Genomic DNA, 19297 nt, shown 5'->3' on the forward strand with positions numbered 1-19297 from the left:
AAGGAAAGACGATGTACATGGGTCTATCTCTGTCAAAGAGTTTCCATAGCGTGATCACCTAATGCAGGGATTCCCAAAGTGTGGTGCGCGCACCCCTGGGGGTGCGCGAGCTGCCTCTAGGGGGTGCGCGAGAGGAAAAATGTAATGGCGGTGCAGTCCTGTCTCCTAAAAATGACGTTCCCCCAAAACTAAAATGCATTCTCAATTACTTTTTACCACGAACGTATTTTCTCCCTGATTACGTTTGTGTTTGACGTACAAATACTTTTCTCATCAACATATCTTTGCTGTACTCTAGTCTTTATTATTTTTCTGTGATCTGCCTCGCCTCTACCCCGCCACGCACAAGTTATTGACCCGCGGCCTGTTCCGAGGGCTGACAGACCTGACGATCGGGTGCCTCACGGCGGGGGCGGCTGGAGACCTCGCGTCCCGGCGCCAACGAGTGAGCGCCGCCACTCGGAACCATAAAACCAAGTCCCGGATTTCACCCGGGGACATTCTGGAGGTATTGTGACCGGGTGATGTGCCTCGTTGCTGGGGAGGTATGAGCCGAGAGTGGCGGGGTGTTATGGAGGTTTATATTACAACTCGGTGTTGTTCCCGTGCGTGGATGAGCGCATTTCTGCCGGAGACAGGCGGCGTGTTGTGGTAGTATTCTGACCGCGTAATAGGGAGAAGGAGAGGTGGTGGTGGAGAGGGAAAAATGTTAAAGAGATGGTGGAATGTATGATTGGAGAGAGAGAAGCGAAAAAGTTGGACGTGATCCCGGTGTCCAACAACACTGTCGCGCGCATCGATGCTTTGTCCGAAGACATCCTGGCTACATTGGTCGGTCGCGTGAAGAAGAGTGAGTTTTACTCTCTGCAAGTAGACGAGCCTACAGATGTGGCCAATCTGGCCAATCGTCCGTTACCTTCGTAACGTTACGTCCGTTACCTTTTCGAAGGCACGGTGCAGGAAGAGTTATTGTGTTTTTTATCTTGTAAACAAACGCCACGCGTGAGCAAACTGTTCTCTCATTCGTCCGATTTTTATGCGGCTCTGTTGCTTTTTTTTTTAAGGTGTGTGTGTGTGTGGGGGGGGGGGGTTGGGGGTGCGTGAACCCGGTCGGGATGTAGAAGGGGGTGCGTGGCCTAAAAAGTTTGGGAACCGCTGACCTAATGTATGGCAGCACAGGATATCTAGGGCAATTCTACTTTTGATGTTATGCTATAAAGAGTACTTTTAAAGCACTACATGTGACTTCAATGTGAACTTTGCCACATGCCGAGGTGGGCTGGATAGCGTTGAGTTTGGATCTCAGTGAGTTGTGAACAGCATGTGAACACAATCCAGACTACTAATCAAACATAGGTCGCACTGAAGTGTCAATGTGGACACACATGTGTGAACACAGTTGAGTTCTGATGTGTCCCATTAAAAAGACAAGTGTAACCACGGCCATAGTTCTACCACTCCCCAATAACCCCGTCTGACCCGTGAAGCTGCTGTGGATGATCTATTGTAGGAGGAGGGTCTCACCATGCTCCCTGGTCTCAGCAGTGCTCTCTCCTGCTGTACTGTTGTTCTGCACTGTGTTCAGATCAGCCTGATGAGCCGCCTCTTCACCAGCCACTGCTACGGCAGAGGAAGAGCTGGAAGAAGAGGCCGCCACTGCTGCCGCGGACGAAGATGAGGGTGCGTGTTTGGAGACCCCCCCGCTGGCCCCGCTGTGGCTGGCGGCAGTGTGTTTGGATGGGCTGCGCTGGCTGCCAGCTGCCGGCTTGCTGGAGTAGAAGGAGCTTAGAGTCTGGGGCTTGTGGGTCTGACTCTCCCTGTCCAACAATTTATCCAGTATCTGAGGACGGGAGGAGGAGAGAGAGATGCAGGAGAAGGGACAGAGAGAGGGGGGGGGGAGGGGGAGACAGAAACAGCAGGAGAGACTTCACTTCAACATATCTGCTTACTATGCACTTTACCCTGTATTTGTATTCAGGGACTGTCTTGAACTCCCATCGCTGGCTTTAACTCGTATGTTGTATGAATAAGAGAAAAGCTGGTGAGCAGCCCGCAGACTGTGCTGAAGTTCTTTATAGACGCACATAGAAGCGTTCAGGGGGAGTGCTGGAATATCTGTGTGTAGTATTTGCCCATATACCAAAAGTCACCAAAAACATAATAAATCAAGTCCTAAAAACAGTAAAGCATGCACAGTTTTCCAGGCACAGCTGTTCTCTGATCCTCTGCTACAGCTTCAACAAACACAACAGACATAATCCACCAATCAGACTGCTCTGCCTGGCTCACTGGAAGAGTCACACAGTTCTCAGAGCCACCATGTTCTCATGTTCATGTGGTTAGAATGATCATCGTAGTGATGGCTACCTTCTTGAGCTTGCTCTGGTCGTCCTTATAGGTGATCATGAGAGCCAGAGCCAGGTCACCTTTCACCCGTCTAGTTCCTTCACACAGCAGAGGATGCTCCGCCTCACTTACGGTGGTCTTCATACCTTCAGACACACAGCAAGAGGAGAGATTACAGCAGGGGCGTGTGGGGGGGGGGGGGGGGGGGGGGGGGGGGAGGACAGTATAGACAACGACAGGGGACTTGAGAGAAGTGAACATTGAGGAGCAAAAAGACGGACAGAAATGAAGGAACGGGAAGAATGAAGTTACCAAGAGCAGCGACAGCAGCCTCAAAGCCCAGCTCCTCATCACCGGGCATGTCGTTGTTACGGTTGCGGCTTGGTGGACGGGAACCCGTTGGGGACACAACTGCACAAACAATATGGAGAAAAGGGAAAGTGATGTTAATTCTTGAAGTTCCCATTGAAAATGACTTGATTTTGGATGAAAAACAACCGTCCAAGTTCTCACTTGGTTGCCACTTGCTCAAAATCAGGCAGTCAATATACTCCGTATGTACCCAGCATGCCGTTCGGTCACTAAGGGTACCCTCTCAATACACTACACAGTGTGTACACAACAGTCTTCACTGTAAAAACGACTTAACCGTCGAGCTCCAACGATCAAACAGTTGGTGCTCACCTGGGGTGCACAGGACATCGAAGATGAAGCTGGCCAACATGAGAGGCAGCACAGGTCTGTAGTCACAGAAGTTTCCGTCTCGGAGCTGCTCGCCTCTCTCTCTGATGGCCGACATCTCCACCAGGCCCAGAGGAATCTTCTTCAACAGAGACACCACCTCCGACTCCTGGTAGGCCAGCTTCACCTGCTCAACCAAAACACACACGGTCAGTATGCGTGGTACATGTCCACCACATACACGAGGTCATCCAGGAGTTCAAATTCATTGGCAGAATGAAAAAAGAATTGTTCGTTCCATCCTTACATGAAATGACAATACATTAGTCAACAGGGCTCATTTAGGCCCTGGTGAGAGTTTTATCTTTAGTAAGTGTTCAATGAAAAGGAAGCGTTTTGCAAACTGCTCACGGTTTTAACGGAGCGCTCTGAACGCCGTCAGCTGAAACGGAAAAGCGCCGTCATTAGTGTTTTTCTCACTGCGGTGACGTTTGCTGGATACCTGAAGCTACACGACTCTACCGACAGATACATGTCGGTAAAGTACACGACTCTACCGACAGATACGTGTCGGTAAAGTACACGACTCTACCGACAGATACGTGTCGGTAAAGTACACGACTCTACCGACAGATACGTGTCGGTAAAGTACACGACTCTACAGACAGATACGTGTCGGTAAAGTACACGACTCTACCGACAGATAAGTGTCGGTAAAGTACACGACTCTACCGACAGATACGTGTCGGTAAAGTACACGAATCTACCGACAGATACATGTCGGTAAAGTACACGAGTCTACAGACAGATACGTGTCGGTAAAGTACACGACTCTACCGACAGATACGTGTCGGTAAAGTACACGACTCTACCGACAGATACGTGTCGGTAAAGTACACGACTCTACCGACAGATACGTGTCGGTAAAGTACACGACTCTACCGACAGATACGTGTCGGTAAACGTGTGTTAAGACATTAGGGCTTGTGTTAAGATAGCCTTCCCACTCATTTGGTGGTTGCCTAGCAACAACAACCACAAAAAACTTCAACACACTCTGTGTGTTCAGGGCCTGAGGGCCATAACATCATATGGTTGTATCGGGGGGGAATGCCAGTAGCTCGCAGATCCAAATGCTATGATAATTGCTACACAATGCATGCCGATGACTTTCTTTTATATCATATACCGGTAATTGAGTCATTATTGCATAATTTATTGATAACAACACAAATAACAATAAAAGTAACTCTGCAACCATTCAATGCAATTAACCGTTGGTGTTTTTGGAGTGTGTGTGCATGCAGAGTGTGTGTGTATTTATGCGAGCGTGGCAGACCTCCAGAGCTTTGGTAGATGCCGGTGGTCTCTGGAGCTCCAGGGAGAACATGCCGGTGCTGAAGGCCAGGTTGTGGAGCTCCAGTCGTTCACAGAGAACAGTGAGGAGGAAGGCAGCCTTGGACAGCGTGTTAGTGGCTACCTGCGTCTGACGGCTGGTGGACACCTTGCTCTTTTTACCCTGCCCAGCAACCAGGGGAGCAATAATCATGTCAGGACATGGAACACAAAGTACATTTACACGTTGAATTTCTTCTTTTTTGTGAATAGTTAATATTAATATTTGTGGCTCATTTACAAATTGGCACAGCAAGAATTATAAAAAGAATCTGGTGGCTTTCCATCATTAAGAGAGGCTCAATATCACACTTCAAGATGCTGACTGGTGAGTTTGGAAGCTTGAGACTGTACAACAGAAACGGAGAAGAAGATTGAACAGACAGACGAGGATGTGTTGCAGGGGTGCTCTACCTTAGTCTGAGGCTGCTCCACTTTCAGGTCTGGAGGATTGGCTAACAGGTCTCTGGCCAGCTCCACGGCCAGCCGGCACGCCTCATTACTGTAGCCGTGAGCATGGAGGGCCTCGGCACACGCAAACAGCACCTGCGCGCACACACACACACACACACACACACACAAAACAGTATTCAGGTCAGTAAGAAACAGCTGCGGTACTTGGCATGTGCTGCTCACTCTGGTCTTTGTAGTTTTGTCAGACAGGTGGACAGTCACAGGATGAGTGGTGGATGTTACAGAGCTCAAAACTAAAAAATGAAGCTGAAATTAAGCATCAGCTTTTGATTGCCTTTATGTCCACCTGTATTTATAAGAGTGTACAGACACTGTAGGTCTGTACCAACAGTCATACCCATATAAGTAACAGTGTTACAGAAAGACGAACAAGACTACTTTTTTTTAACTGCTAAACGTAGCTGTATAATGTGTGTTAAAATGTCATTTTATATTCAATGATTCGAATAGAAATCTTTCCATTCCCGTACAGCCGTGACTGTGGACAACTCTTGGTATTCCTTCCTTACATCCATGTGCGCCTCCTGCTCCAGCGGTTTCATCCCTGCGAAGATGTCTGGCTCCTCCTCCTGGTGGTTGTCAGTCAGCTGTCTGTCTGCTCCCTCCTCTGAGGCAGCACTCTGGTAGTATGCTTGATAGTCGTCCTCAGCCACAGCTTCTCCTCCTGCAGCTCCACTTGCTGCCTCTGCTCCTTGGTTGGCCAGCCCAGCTGCAGCAGCTGCTCCAGTCCCTGCTGCTGCTCCAGACGCCACCTCTCTGCGGGCCCGCGGTGGCTTGGCGGACGGTTGAGTGGTGACTGATCTTATCGTAGTGGTTGAGGTGGAAGGCTGGTTACTGCCGGCCGAGTCTACAGCTTCATCTTTGTTCTGGACTGGCGTCACCTCCAGCTCTGCTTCCTTCTCTGCAACGCTGGGCATGTCCATAACAACCACCACTGCGTGTGCTGGAGCAGGCTCTGCGGCAGGAAGTGCAGCTGAGGCATGGCTCGCGCGCTTCGCCTCAAACATTTTGCCCCCCCCGCTGCTGCTGTTGTACTTGCGTGAGTCTCGGAGCAGCGGGCTGGGGGAGGGCAGCATCTCTGGTGGCGGGGGGAGAAACTCAAAAGTGTTGCTGGCCTCAGCCCCCAGAGCCAGACTGCATCCGTCGTCCAGGCTGAGCTCAGCCAGATCCGGCTCCAGCGAGCTGTCTTCACTGCTGGTTCTCCGCTTGGCACCGGCATGCTTACCACCTCCGATGCCTCCACTTCCTCCTGGACCTCCTACAGATGCCCCCTTCCCGCCTCCCTGTGTCAGTTTCAGCTTCCCTCCAGAGGAAGAGCCCGGCCCTTTGTACACGCACTTCCCTCCTCCGTCTTCCAGGGACAGAGCGACGGCCCCCCCCAGACGGACCAGCATCCCTCCCCCTCCGCTCACTGACAGACCTTTTCTCTTGGTCAGTATGCTCTCCTTAGGTCGCACTGCCACCTCCTGTTGGGACGGGTGACCTCTTCCTTTAAAATCTCCCCCAGCTCCGCCTTCACCTCTCCCCCCTCCCCCTGGTTCAGGAGGTTCTCCGCCCACTCCAGCAGCAGCTTTGACTCCTCTCTGGTGCTGCACTGCCCTGGACCAGCAGAATGTGGCACTCTTCTTATCAGCACAGCAGTAGGTGATGCCGTCCAGTGGGTAGGCCACCTCCCAGTTGAAATAGCAGGACTCCACAGCGGGCTTGAAGCCCTGGAACAGTTTATCCAGGGACTTGCGATGTTGTCCCCGCTTCACTATCTCTATAACTTTCAGGTGCCACTGCTTCAGCTGGCCTGCTAGTTCCAGACGCCTGGAAGAGAGCATACACAGTCTTTACTTCATATTCACTCACATTTTAAAAAGGACAGTTCACCCCATGATCAAAAATACACATTTTATATATAAATAGTTCTGGTGAGAGTTGCCAGGTGTTAGAGACATTGGCCGTAGAGATGTCCGTCTTCTCTCCAATATAATGGGACTAGATTGCACATCTCTACAGCCGATACCTCCAGCACTCTGCAACTCACACCAAAAACAATCTAGAATGATACATAGAACTACAGGTAGGAGGAAACATATGTATTTGGGATTCTAGGGTGAGCCGTCCCTTTAAATATGGTGTTTAATGCAATCATTAAGTGATGACTTCCCAATCATGACCAAACTCTGACAGTTCAAGAGGTCTGACCTGCAGGGGCTCATCGTGGGGTCGAGCACTGCCAGCCTCCACAGCACCACCATCTCATCACACATGCTGGCACAGGCGTGAGCCGCCACCTCTGACTGGCCGTTGCTGCGTCCGGTGTGGCCACTGGCGCTGCTGTGGGACGCCGAGGTCCGAACGCTGTACCACCAGCTGATGATCTGAACACACGCAGTGAGGTGTGCATCAGAGGATGTACAGTAGACAACAGTTACCTTATGAAAGGCCCAGAGATTGCCAGCACAATGCACCGACATAAATAAAAGTCATCAAGGTGTTCACGTGGTCGAAACTATCGGCCTTCTTTTCCGTGTTGTTAAATTGGACTCAGCCGTTGACGTAGGTTACCACAACGAGTTCATTGTTTGAGGTGAGCTTGTATGTTACGGATGTACCTGTTCATAGGTGAGGCACTGTTCAGTGAGAATCTCAAGCAGCGGGGCGGCGTTGCTGTCTCGTCTCTTGAACATCTCCCTGACGATGGACAGAAGGTTCCAGATGCCTTCTGGCTCTCGGCCCCTCAGAGGTCGCAGCAGACACGCCCATTCAGCGGCGGCTGGCGGCTCCGTGGATGACAGGTACATGGAGTTTACATCACTGTGGATTAAACACACACACACACTTAGTACATCAATCAAAAAGAAAGTAGTAAGAGTAATATAGTGGTAATATAGTAAGAATTATTTTTTGTATGAAATGGCTTAGCTCGAGTACAGCCCTGAAGTAGTCAATATTCCTGCTAAAACCTTTAGAGGACCAGGATTTGCTGTCGTCTATCTCTGTGGCTGCAGTTTACAACCAACTGAATACTCCTCCGTTCTCTCCTCCCTTTCCAAAATTGCGTTAGTGTGAGCCGGCGAGTGCAAAGCCGTGGTAGCGCTGCCATTATTACCATAATAACAACGACTGAAGAAGCAACGGGGGTCAGACGGCGGCTGGTTGATATCACAGTTTTACACTCTGCGGCTCACAGCAGAGAACTACGGTCGCCTTCAGATACATTAGTCATTTTGGGGTTAAGTGTCTTGCTCAAGGACACATCGACATGCGACTAGCGGAGCCGGGGATCAAACCGCCGACCCTCTGATTGAAGGACGGCCCTGCTCTCCACCTAGCCACAGTCGTCAAAGGCTCCCTCTAGAGCCAGTTTATAGTTTGTCCATTCTGGGCTACTGTAGAAATATGATAGACTGTGTGGAAGAGGACCCGCTCCCTATGTAGATATGAAGCAAACAAAGCACAACCATTCTTAGTTATTATACACTAATGAAAACATACTTATGAATATGATATTCCACTTCCAACAGATTCCACAAAATGGTACACACTGGCCCTTTAAAGAATGCGTTAAGGACCATTACGTGAGACAAGTAGTGCGTACCTGAAGACGACAGGTGAGGGCCCACAGAACTTGTGCAGAGTCTTTTTGATATTGTCGCTGAGGGTCGACTCATCCAAGTACCAAGTACTCTGGTCAGATGCTGAAGGGCCTGCTGTCGGGTCTGCACACACACACACATCATCCAATGAGAACTTGAGCAAGACATCCACAACATTAACACGCCTCTCTCCAGTCATAACATGAACACAACTCTCTCCATCCACAACATCAACACAACTCTCTCCAGTCACAACATGAACACAACTCTCTCCATCCACAACATTAACACTCCTCTCTCCATTCACAACATGAACACAACTCTCTCCATTCATAACATGAACACAACTCTCTCCATCCACAACATTAACACTCCTCTCTCCATTCACAACATGAACACAACTCTCGCCATTCACAACATGAACACAACTCTCTCCATTCACAACATGAACACAACTCTCTCCATTCACAACATGAACACGCCTCTCTCCATTCACAACATTAACACAACTCTCTCCATCGACAACATTAACACTCCTCTCTCCATTCACAACATTAACACACCTCTCTCCATTCACAACATTAACACAACTCTCTCCATCCACAACATTAACACACCTCTCCATCCACAACATTAACACACCTCTCTCCATTCACAACATTAACACAACTCTCTCCATCCACAACATTAACACACCTCTCCATTCACAACATTAACACACCTCTCTCCATCCACAACATTAACACACCTCTCTCCATCCACAACATTAACACACCTCTCTCCATCCACAACATTAACACCTCTCTCCATTCACAACATTAACACAACTCTCTCCATCCACAACATTAACACCCCTCTCTCCATCCACAACATTAACACCCCTCTCTCCATCCACAACATTAACACACCTCTCCATTCACAACATGAACACAACTCTCTCCATCCACAACATTAACACACCTCTCCAGTCACAACATGAACACAACTCTCTCCATCCACAACATTAACACACCTCTCCATTCACAACATTAACACACCTCTCTCCATCCACAACATTAACACACCTCTCCATTCACAACATGAACACAACTCTCTCCATCCACAACATTAACACACCTCTCTCCATCCACAACATTAACACACCTCTCTCCATCCACAACATTAACACAACTCTCTCCATCCACAACATTAACACACCTCTCTCCATCCACAACATTAACACACCTCTCCATTCACAACATGAACACAACTCTCTCCATCCACAACATTAACACACCTCTCTCCATCCACAACATTAACACACCTCTCTCCATCCACAACATGAACACAACTCTCTCCATCCACAACATTAACACACCTCTCTCCATCCACAACATTAACACACCTCTCTCCATCCACAACATTAACACAACTCTCTCCATCCACAACATTAACACACCTCTCTCCATCCACAACATTAACACACCTCTCTCCATCCACAACATTAACACAACTCTCTCCATCCACAACATTAACACACCTCTCCATTCACAACATTAACACACCTCTCTCCATTCACAACATTAACACAACTCTCTCCATCCACAACATTAACACCTCTCTCCATTCACAACATTAACACAACTCTCTCCATCCACAACATTAACACCTCTCTCCATTCACATTAACACACCTCTCTCCATTCACAACATTAACACGCCTCTCTCCAGTCACAACATTAACACGCCTCTCTCCATCCACAACATTAACACAACTCTCTCCATCCACAACATTAACACCTCTCTCCATTCACAACATTAACACACCTCTCTCCAGTCACAACATTAACACGCCTCTCTCCATCCACAACATTAACACAACTCTCTCCATCCACAACATTAACAACTCTCTCCATTCACAACATCCACAACATTAACACACCTCTCTCCATTCACAACATTAACACACCTCTCTCCATTCACAGCATTAACACGCCTCTCTCCATTCACAACATCCACAACATGAACACGCCTCTCCATTCACAACATGAACACAACTCTCTCCATCCACAACATGAACACAACTCTCTCCATCCACAACATTAACACAACTCTCTCCATCCACAACATTAACACAACTCTCTCCATCCACAACATTAACACAACTCTCTCCATCCACAACATTAACACACCTCTCCCCATTCACAACATTAACACGCCTCTCTCCATCCACAACATTAACACAACTCTCTCCATCCACAACATTAACACAACTCTCTCCAGTCACAACATTAACACAACTCTCTCCATCCACAACATGAACACACCTCTCTCCATCCACAACATGAACACACCTCTCTCCATTCACAACATGAACACAACTCTCTCCATTCACAACATTAACACAACTCTCTCCATCCACAACATTAACACGCCTCTCTCCATTCACAACATGAACACAACTCTCTCCATTCACAACATTAACACAACTCTCTCCATCCACAACATTAACACACCTCTCTCCATCCACAACATTAACACGCCTCTCTCCATTCACAACATTAACACAACTCTCTCCATTCACAACATTAACACAACTCTCTCCATTCACAACATTAACACAACTCTCTCCATTCACAACATTAACACAACTCTCTCCATCCACAACATTAACACACCTCTCTCCATTCACAACATTAACACAACTCTCTCCATTCACAACATTAACACAACTCTCTCCATCCACAACATTAACACACCTCTCTCCATCCACAACATTAACACACCTCTCTCCATCCACAACATTAACACGCCTCTCTCCATTCACAACATTAACACAACTCTCTCCATTCACAACATTAACACAACTCTCTCCATTCACAACATTAACACAACTCTCTCCATTCACAACATTAACACAACTCTCTCCATCCACAACATTAACACACCTCTCTCCATTCACAACATTAACACAACTCTCTCCATTCACAACATTAACACAACTCTCTCCATCCACAACATGAACACACCTCTCTCCATCCACAACATTAACACGCCTCTCTCCATTCACAACATTAACACAACTCTCTCCATTCACAACATTAACACAACTCTCTCCATCCACAACATTAACACACCTCTCTCCATCCACAACATTAACACGCCTCTCTCCATTCACAACATTAACACTCCTCTCTCCATTCACAACATTAACACAACTCTCTCCATTCACAACATTAACACACCTCTCTCCATCCACAACATTAACACGCCTCTCTCCATTCACAACATTAACACAACTCTCTCCATTCACAACATTAACACACCTCTCTCCATTCACAACATTAACACAACTCTCTCCATCCACAACATTAACACTCCTCTCTCCATTCACAACATCAACACGCCTCTCTCCATTCACAACATCAACACGCCTCTCTCCATTCACAACATCAACACGCCTCTCTCCATCCACAACATTAACACACCTCTCTCCATCCACAACATTAACACGCCTCTCTCCATTCACAACATTAACACACCTCTCTCCATCCACAACATCAACACGCCTCTCTCCATCCACAACATTATCACACCTCTCTCCATTCACAACATCAACACACCTCTCTCCATCCACATCAACACACCTCTCTCCATTCACAACATTATCACACCTCTCTCCATTCACAACATTATCACACCTCTCTCCATCCACAACATTATCACACCTCTCTCCATTCACAACATCAACACACCTCTCTCCATCCACAACATCAACACACCTCTCTCCATCCACAACATCAACACACCTCCCTCCATTCACAACATTATCACACCTCTCTCCATTCACAACATCAACACACCTCTCTCCATCCACATCAACACACCTCTCTCCATTCACAACATTATCACACCTCTCTCCATCCACAACATCAACACACCTCTCTCCAGCCACAACATCAACACACCTCTCTCCATTCACAACATTAACACACCTCTCTCCATTCACAACATTAACACACCTCTCTCCATCCACAACATTAACACGCCTCTCTCCATTCACAACAACGGCATGTAAGCAGACACTCTTCACAAGAGCAGCACAAAGGAAACACCTCTGCAGCAGCACTGCCACCTAGCTGCAGAAACATGCAATCATTTCGGCTGACACTGGTCGACTCTGGTGTTGTCAGTGACTGAAGTGATCTCCTGTGGTGATGACATCAGACGGTGCTCTATTGCTCAACGTCAGGAACATAGAAGTGTTATCGTCGCTGCTACTGTACCTGGAGCTCCACACACGGTGTTGATGGCGGTAGACTGAGAGGACAGCAGCTCATCCAGCAGCCGCTGAGCTGTGGGGAGGATCTGAGACAAACAGGAATGCTTTGTCAGATTTGTCCTGTACACGCAGGGCTCAACACCGACGTGACTTGTTAAAAGTGGTTATCTGCTGGTAACCAGGCACCAGCTTTTGGTCACCTGATATTTGAAATACGTTAGATACTGTGCAGTTTTAACAAGGACGGGCCATGAAGTTTGAATAGTCATTAAATAATACAAATTAAATAGTTCATGCAGGTATTGATTTGTCTTATTTCTTCTTAATATTTTGTTTTTTCTGGCACCTGGCCAATAGAATGCGTGAGGCAGGATAGCACCTGCTCCGGTTCATCAATGTCTTGTAAATACTTTGCAGCATAACAGCTCAAGATACCTCGTCAGGTTCGGGTGGTTCTTTGTCAGTTGGAATAAATTTGCACACTTTTGTGATGCTGACGGGTTCGTTCAACTTTTCACTTCACAGTCAAACTAAATAGTTTGCTTCACATGAGTCTCTAAAACAGAAGCTCGAGTGCAACAAACACACATGCAGCTTTGTCTGGTTCTGACTGCAACAGCATCGAAGTATCACTGATGCAACAAATATAATAAAAAACATTCATTTTGGGGCTAAGTTCTGCTGTCCCTATATGTATATGTTGAAAAGTGGAGCCTTTGATGGAATTGGCTCATTTCTCAAAATGGTTGTGAGTGGCAACCTGGCAGCCCTCACTGTCAAGCCCTGATACAACGTTTAAATCATGGCGATATCATACATACACAGACATGATGTTACCTGCTGAGGCAGCTCACTGATGAGGTACTGGGCGAACTTCTGGAGCTGGTCCCTCTGCAGCCTGGACAAAGACTCAGAGACTGGAGCCCTCAGACACACTGCTGATGCCTGCACACACACGCACACACACTGCAATGAGCAGCAACACCAAATCACCTGAACAAGTGAACTATGTAGCACATCTGTGGGCAGTCTTTAAATTAAGAGAGGACTTTCACATTACAGTCCCTCCATTGCCCATTATCATATTGATTATTTTCAAATAACTGATTTAGTTTTGAAAATCCCTGAATGATGAAACAATAAAAGCCATCATACATTCCCAGAGTCCAAATGATGCGTCTTCAAATTGCTTATCTTGTGTGACCAACAGCCTGAAACCCCATACTGTCCTTTAACAGCCATATTAAACAGAAAACATCTGCATTTAAGAAACTGAAACTGCTCCTTGGTATTGTCTATGTGTGGTTGTAAACACGTTCTGTGTGGAGTTCGATGACGGACACTTCCTTCTCATCTGATGATGCTGCTGGGCCCGAAACATCCTGTGGTCTATTCATACTGTCGCTTGGTTTTTCACTCAATGAAAATGTGACACGGTTTAATAGACTTTGTCTGTGTGGACATGAACTCACATTGTGGATCCTGAAGAGGCAGAGAGCCACCACATGGGCGCACCATTTGGCCCCGGCGCCACAGGTGCAGCTGCAGGAAGTGATGCGGCAGCGATCGAACATGACCGCCACATTGTAAGCCCCTTTGGACTGACCGGACTGACTGGTCACCACTGTAGCACTGAGATGGAAACCTGGGCACAGAGAGACAGAGGGGGGAGGACTCAACCGTCTTAGCTCTTCACATTAATACATTAATGAACTCACTCAATTGAATATATTTTGTAAGTATTTTATCACTGACTTTGTAATGTACCAATTTATTGATACAGTGGAAGTGAATGACTTACTCAAGTATACCATCATTGTAAGCTTCAGTCTATAGATTGGTATTCCATACAGAGCACACTATACTGTAAACGGTTATCGTTAACAGTATGTTCAGGGGTGAATGTACCGGAGACACATTGAGATCCGATCATTCGAGGAGACCGCGAGTAAACGCACAGCTTCTGTGTATTCTCTTTCTAGAGCAAGATATTAAAATACATCTCATCTATGGGCTGTTTCTCTACAGACTACAGACTGGAAGGGGAAGCGCATAGCTGGCTTTGTGTGGTGGTGTGTGCGGAACGGAGGTCCCCGGGGACACACGTTAGATAATAACCGTATATTTTTAGGTTCTTAAAATATACCCGAATTCTCAAATATGTAGGCTGTTGTGACTGACATTCTTGTAATATCATGTTGCAGCGTCTGGTGTGTGAGCCATGTATTTGCATGTAGAGCAGGGAAGGTTGATCTGATCACAAGTGGTCACTGGAGTTCCAATGCCAGGTGTGAACTGACGTACTGTCGCATGTCGATGTCCGGTCTGAACAGGGCCCAAGTGTGGTCAGAGTGACAACTAAACCCACCAATCTGCAGGGGGTCTTTGACAGCCCTGATCCTGTAGAGCTGCTCTCCACGTTGGAATTCATCCGGACTCCCATTAGCCAGGCAGGAATATAACCTGCAGCAAGAGAGGACAGGGAGAGAGACGGTGAGAGAAGAAGACAAGTCACATGTGAAGCGAAGATCAAGAGAACCAGCGGATGAAATGAACCACAAAGACGAAGTACATCCTGTTCAATGGGTCAGGTCAGTCAAAGGTCAGTCAAAATTCATTTCTGGATAACTTTTTCTGTCAGGACATTGGATAATAAGAGTGTTAACAAGGACGCTGGGTAGGTTTGTTGTGCTTCCACCTGTTAGTTGGTGCTGTGCAGTTGTGTGTGAAGGCCTCCTTTGTCTAGGAAACTACTCCATTTCATCCAAGCCTGTCGAGGTTTGCTCAAAATCTAAGCTTGGGTTCCCATAGCTGGTCCCGTTAACTAAATCTCACTCAAAGGCAAGGTTGGTAATCATCTTCAGAACATTTTTGTTGAAATTGTCATTACATCCTGGCTGCCTGTCTGCATGTCTACCTGCCTGTCTGCATGTCTACCTGCCTGTCTGCCTGTCTGCCTGTCTGCCTGTCTGCCTGTCTGCCTGTCTGCATGTCTGCATGTCTGCATGTCTGCATGTCTGTGAACTCATTCCTCGTCACCATCTTAACAGCTGTAAGACGAACAGTAGCCATGTTGGTTCTTTATGTTCATAATGATCATTTAAGGCAGTGGTTCTCTAACTGTGGGGCGCTCCCCTCTAGTGGGGCGCAGGGGGAAATGCAGAATTATTATTATTTGTTTTTTTAAGTAATTTATAAATACATGGCGAAATGCCTGTACTTTCGTGTAAATGTTTACGTTACGCCGTTAACAGGTTACGCTTGCGCATGCGCGACGGCCATGATCCTTGGCGACTCACATGTGTGGCTTAGTGTTCCAAATGAAGAGACATTTGGCGGGAACAGAAAAGCAACCGCAAGCGATGCATCCGAGACGAACAGCACGCAGCCAAGAAGAACATATGATGACGCCTCTCTTGCTCTGTGTTTCACAGGGAACGCGGTCGGAGATGAGGAGAGACCAGTCTGTGCTTCATGTCTGACGCTATTTTTTGCCAAATTGTAGTTCTTTTTTGCACAGATATAACTTTATTTGCATTGTTCTAACAAAGTGATTGCACATTTTATTTGTTTTTGTCTGATGGAGCAATCTGGTTTACTTGAAAGTGATTGCTACTTGACTATTATTTGAAAAAGCACAGATGGAGGAGTCACAAAATGTTGTTTCAATAAAAATTCAACATAGACCATTTTGTTACATTTTTGTTGAGGTGGTGGGGCATGAACATTTTTCTTCCTCCAAAGTGGGGCGTGACAGAAACAGTTTGAGAACCACTGGCTTAAGGGATGTCTTTGGATGTTGGTCTGAAGGGACGGGCGGTCAGTGTCACTACTTGGTGACTTTCTTGCTAGATTTGGTGACTTTTGGAGCTAATGCTGCTCGCTACTTTCACTGAGTACGAGTATTCACGCCCCCGAGCGTGCTCGGAGCTCACGCTTCATCTTACCTGATCGGCATTTATAGAGACCATAGAGCAAACCATTTGAAATATATCAGCTGTTCGCGGTCGGCAGCCAATCGACCGGAGCAGCTTTGATCAAAATTAACCAATAAACTTAAAAGAATATATATAAAAAGGCAAGACATCTAAATCTGCAACCTGTAAAAGTAAAGATCAAAAGCAATGCAGTACAATACAGTTGAGTTGTATATACTGTAAGTTGTACATGTTTTGGGGGCCTTTTGTAAGTTATTTGAAGGTACAAAGAGTTAGAATTGTAACATATTTCAATATTTTTCATATTTAAACATCATATACATCTTAAACAGTTTGGGGCCCTTTTAGTTGGGGCCCCAGGTTCAGGCTGCCTCACAGTGAAGTCTACTCGTGGTGTTTTCCTCTGAACCGGAGTGGATTTCTCTGGTGTTTGTGACCGTGAGGAGCCGTGACTTGTGTGTGCGATTCATCTATGACGTGGCAGGTGTGTTGCTGAAAACGATACTTGGCTGTCAACAGGAGACATGATTGTCAATCGGCACATCCCTAATAAAAGGTGAAGAAACAAATCCAGGTCATCAGTGCTCTCACCTGATGTCCTCCTCATTCTCGGGGAAGCTCCAGTAGGCGATGCGGAGCTGGAGCTGTTCTGGGACAGGCGGGTAGACCTTCTCCACCACCTCAAACGGGATGTGGAACGCTACCTGTTTCGCTGACAACTCCACCAGTGGAATCACCTGACCGTCTGAGGAAGACCACAGAGGAGAGGAAAATGAGAAGAACGACAGCTAGTGCATTGATGTTCCTTCACTCTAGAATCACATTATTGAGAGCGGTTGGTTAAATGATTTCCACAACTCTTAGACACATTTTCATGACCTAAATTCTCTGAAACGTCTGTGAAAGAATAAGAAGAAACATGTCAAAATGTACCACATTATATCTCTGGCTGTCAGGAAATATGACCTGACAAAGACGGCTTGTGTCTTCATGACTTGTAGCCACTGGAGCTAATGCTTTTCAAAACTTACTAGCCACTCAGCCTTTTCATATCTCAACATCATGATTCATCTAAAACTGTTTGGGACCCTTTCAGTTGGCTTCCCAGGTCAACCAACAGTAAAGTCTGCTCCTGGTGTTTTCATTGTGCTCTGGCATTGTGACCGTGAGGAGCTGTGACTTGTGTGTGTGACTCATCTATGACATGTCAGGTGTGTTGCTGAGGACCAGAGGACGAGCAGTGATGAGTGTGAACTTGTTTGTATGCGCAGTTCTCCAGAAAGCCAAAAATGATGCCGGTTTCAAACAAACAAAAACTAAATAGAAGCAAACCAAAGCTGCAATCACCAGTAATCATGCAACTAAATCTGCTACTTTTGTACTGTATTGATGCATTTCATTGTATTTTATAGTGTTGTGCTGTACAGTGCGTATTATAGTGTTGCAAGAGCTGAATCCAGAGTTATTCATGTGAATGAGAGTGAGGCTTGACTGAGGGCTGGGAGGCGGGGCTTGCTTTTTGGGCCACATAATGTGGAAGATCTGGGAACTTTCATCAGAAATGTATAGTCGGAAGTCCACCTTTTTGTGCTTCATGCGCCACTTTCATAATAATGAACACCATATCCAGTTCTCTCTATACATCCATGGCTACGAGCTGCCGGCTCAGGCGTCCTGAGAAGGTGTTGACCATCTGCCTCATAACTGCAACAAACTAGAATAAAAGCCTGAGAACAACTTTGTCAAAGACAGATGCCACCAGGATCTATTTAGTCACAAATCTCTGACACACTAGTCCCATACCAGCACGGCCCTGAGAACAGCACGATGTTGCTCTTTCTATGCTGGTCACTATAGTTGGTGTAATGAATATGAAACTTAGAGCTGTAGTTTTGTCAAGGTACAAAAACTGAGAATAAATAAAAGAGTGGAGTGAAGAATGGGCAGCCTAACCACAGCGTCAGGAGTCTTACTGAGAGCACAGTAGTCTGTTGCTGAGAGAAGAAAAAGTGAGGAGTCTCAGATTACAGACCTCACTTCCAAGCCAATAATGGTGCTGCTTTACCTTATATGGAGCAAAGCCCTCCATTCACAGAATGCCATCCTTGCTGTAAAGGCTCAGGGTCTCATGGTTACAGGGCATGGGGAACCCATCAAGACAAACAGAGTAGCATCCCTCAGGAGGTGTGTGCTTTGTGTCACACTATGGCTTGGCTGATTTACTCTCACACTCCCCAGTTTAAAACCAGACGCTTTCATTCTCTCTACTGACCAGCAGGGGGCATCTCCTCCGGTTGTATCGAAGTCTATGAGAAAAGGACTCTACTTCTCACTTGATGTATTCAAGTCTTCTTCAATACAGTATGATGTTCATTTAGTACTTTATGGTCCATTTAGAGTAAAAGAGACCATAAAGCAGAGTATGCTACACAGTGATTGACAGGTCTCTACCAGATATGGTCACTTCCTGTTCACTGGTTGCAAAAAGTCAAGATGGCGACGGTGAAATCACAGAACTCAAGGCTTCAAAACATCAGTCCACAAACCACTGAGTGACGTCACGATGACTACGTCCACTTCTACAGTCTAAGCTTTCAACATGACATGAAGCCATCA

General features: G+C 46.6%; 1 protein-coding gene across 2 annotated transcripts in view; it reads right to left on the bottom strand.

The window, feature by feature from the left end:
• zswim8 (zinc finger, SWIM-type containing 8) overlaps positions 1-19297 on the bottom strand; it is a 37869-nt gene that overhangs the window by 10623 nt on the left and 7949 nt on the right. For both annotated transcript variants that reach the window (XM_079280070.1, XM_079280069.1), the window contains exons 2-16: positions 17273-17426; positions 15112-15206; positions 14216-14388; positions 13581-13688; positions 12748-12829; positions 8486-8606; positions 7500-7701; positions 7090-7265; positions 5406-6708; positions 4837-4968; positions 4367-4546; positions 3031-3214; positions 2659-2757; positions 2368-2492; positions 1525-1840 (exon numbers count right to left, since the gene is read on the bottom strand). In XM_079280070.1, the coding sequence (XP_079136196.1) occupies positions 1525-1840; positions 2368-2492; positions 2659-2757; positions 3031-3214; positions 4367-4546; positions 4837-4968; positions 5406-6708; positions 7090-7265; positions 7500-7701; positions 8486-8606; positions 12748-12829; positions 13581-13688; positions 14216-14388; positions 15112-15206; positions 17273-17426 (3450 nt within the window). The remainder of the gene's footprint in view (positions 1-1524; positions 1841-2367; positions 2493-2658; positions 2758-3030; positions 3215-4366; positions 4547-4836; positions 4969-5405; positions 6709-7089; positions 7266-7499; positions 7702-8485; positions 8607-12747; positions 12830-13580; positions 13689-14215; positions 14389-15111; positions 15207-17272; positions 17427-19297) is intronic.

The sequence above is a fragment of the Melanostigma gelatinosum genome, assembly GCF_949748355.1.
Source record: "Melanostigma gelatinosum genome assembly, chromosome: 12".
NCBI classification, from domain to species: Eukaryota; Metazoa; Chordata; class Actinopteri; order Perciformes; family Zoarcidae; genus Melanostigma; species Melanostigma gelatinosum.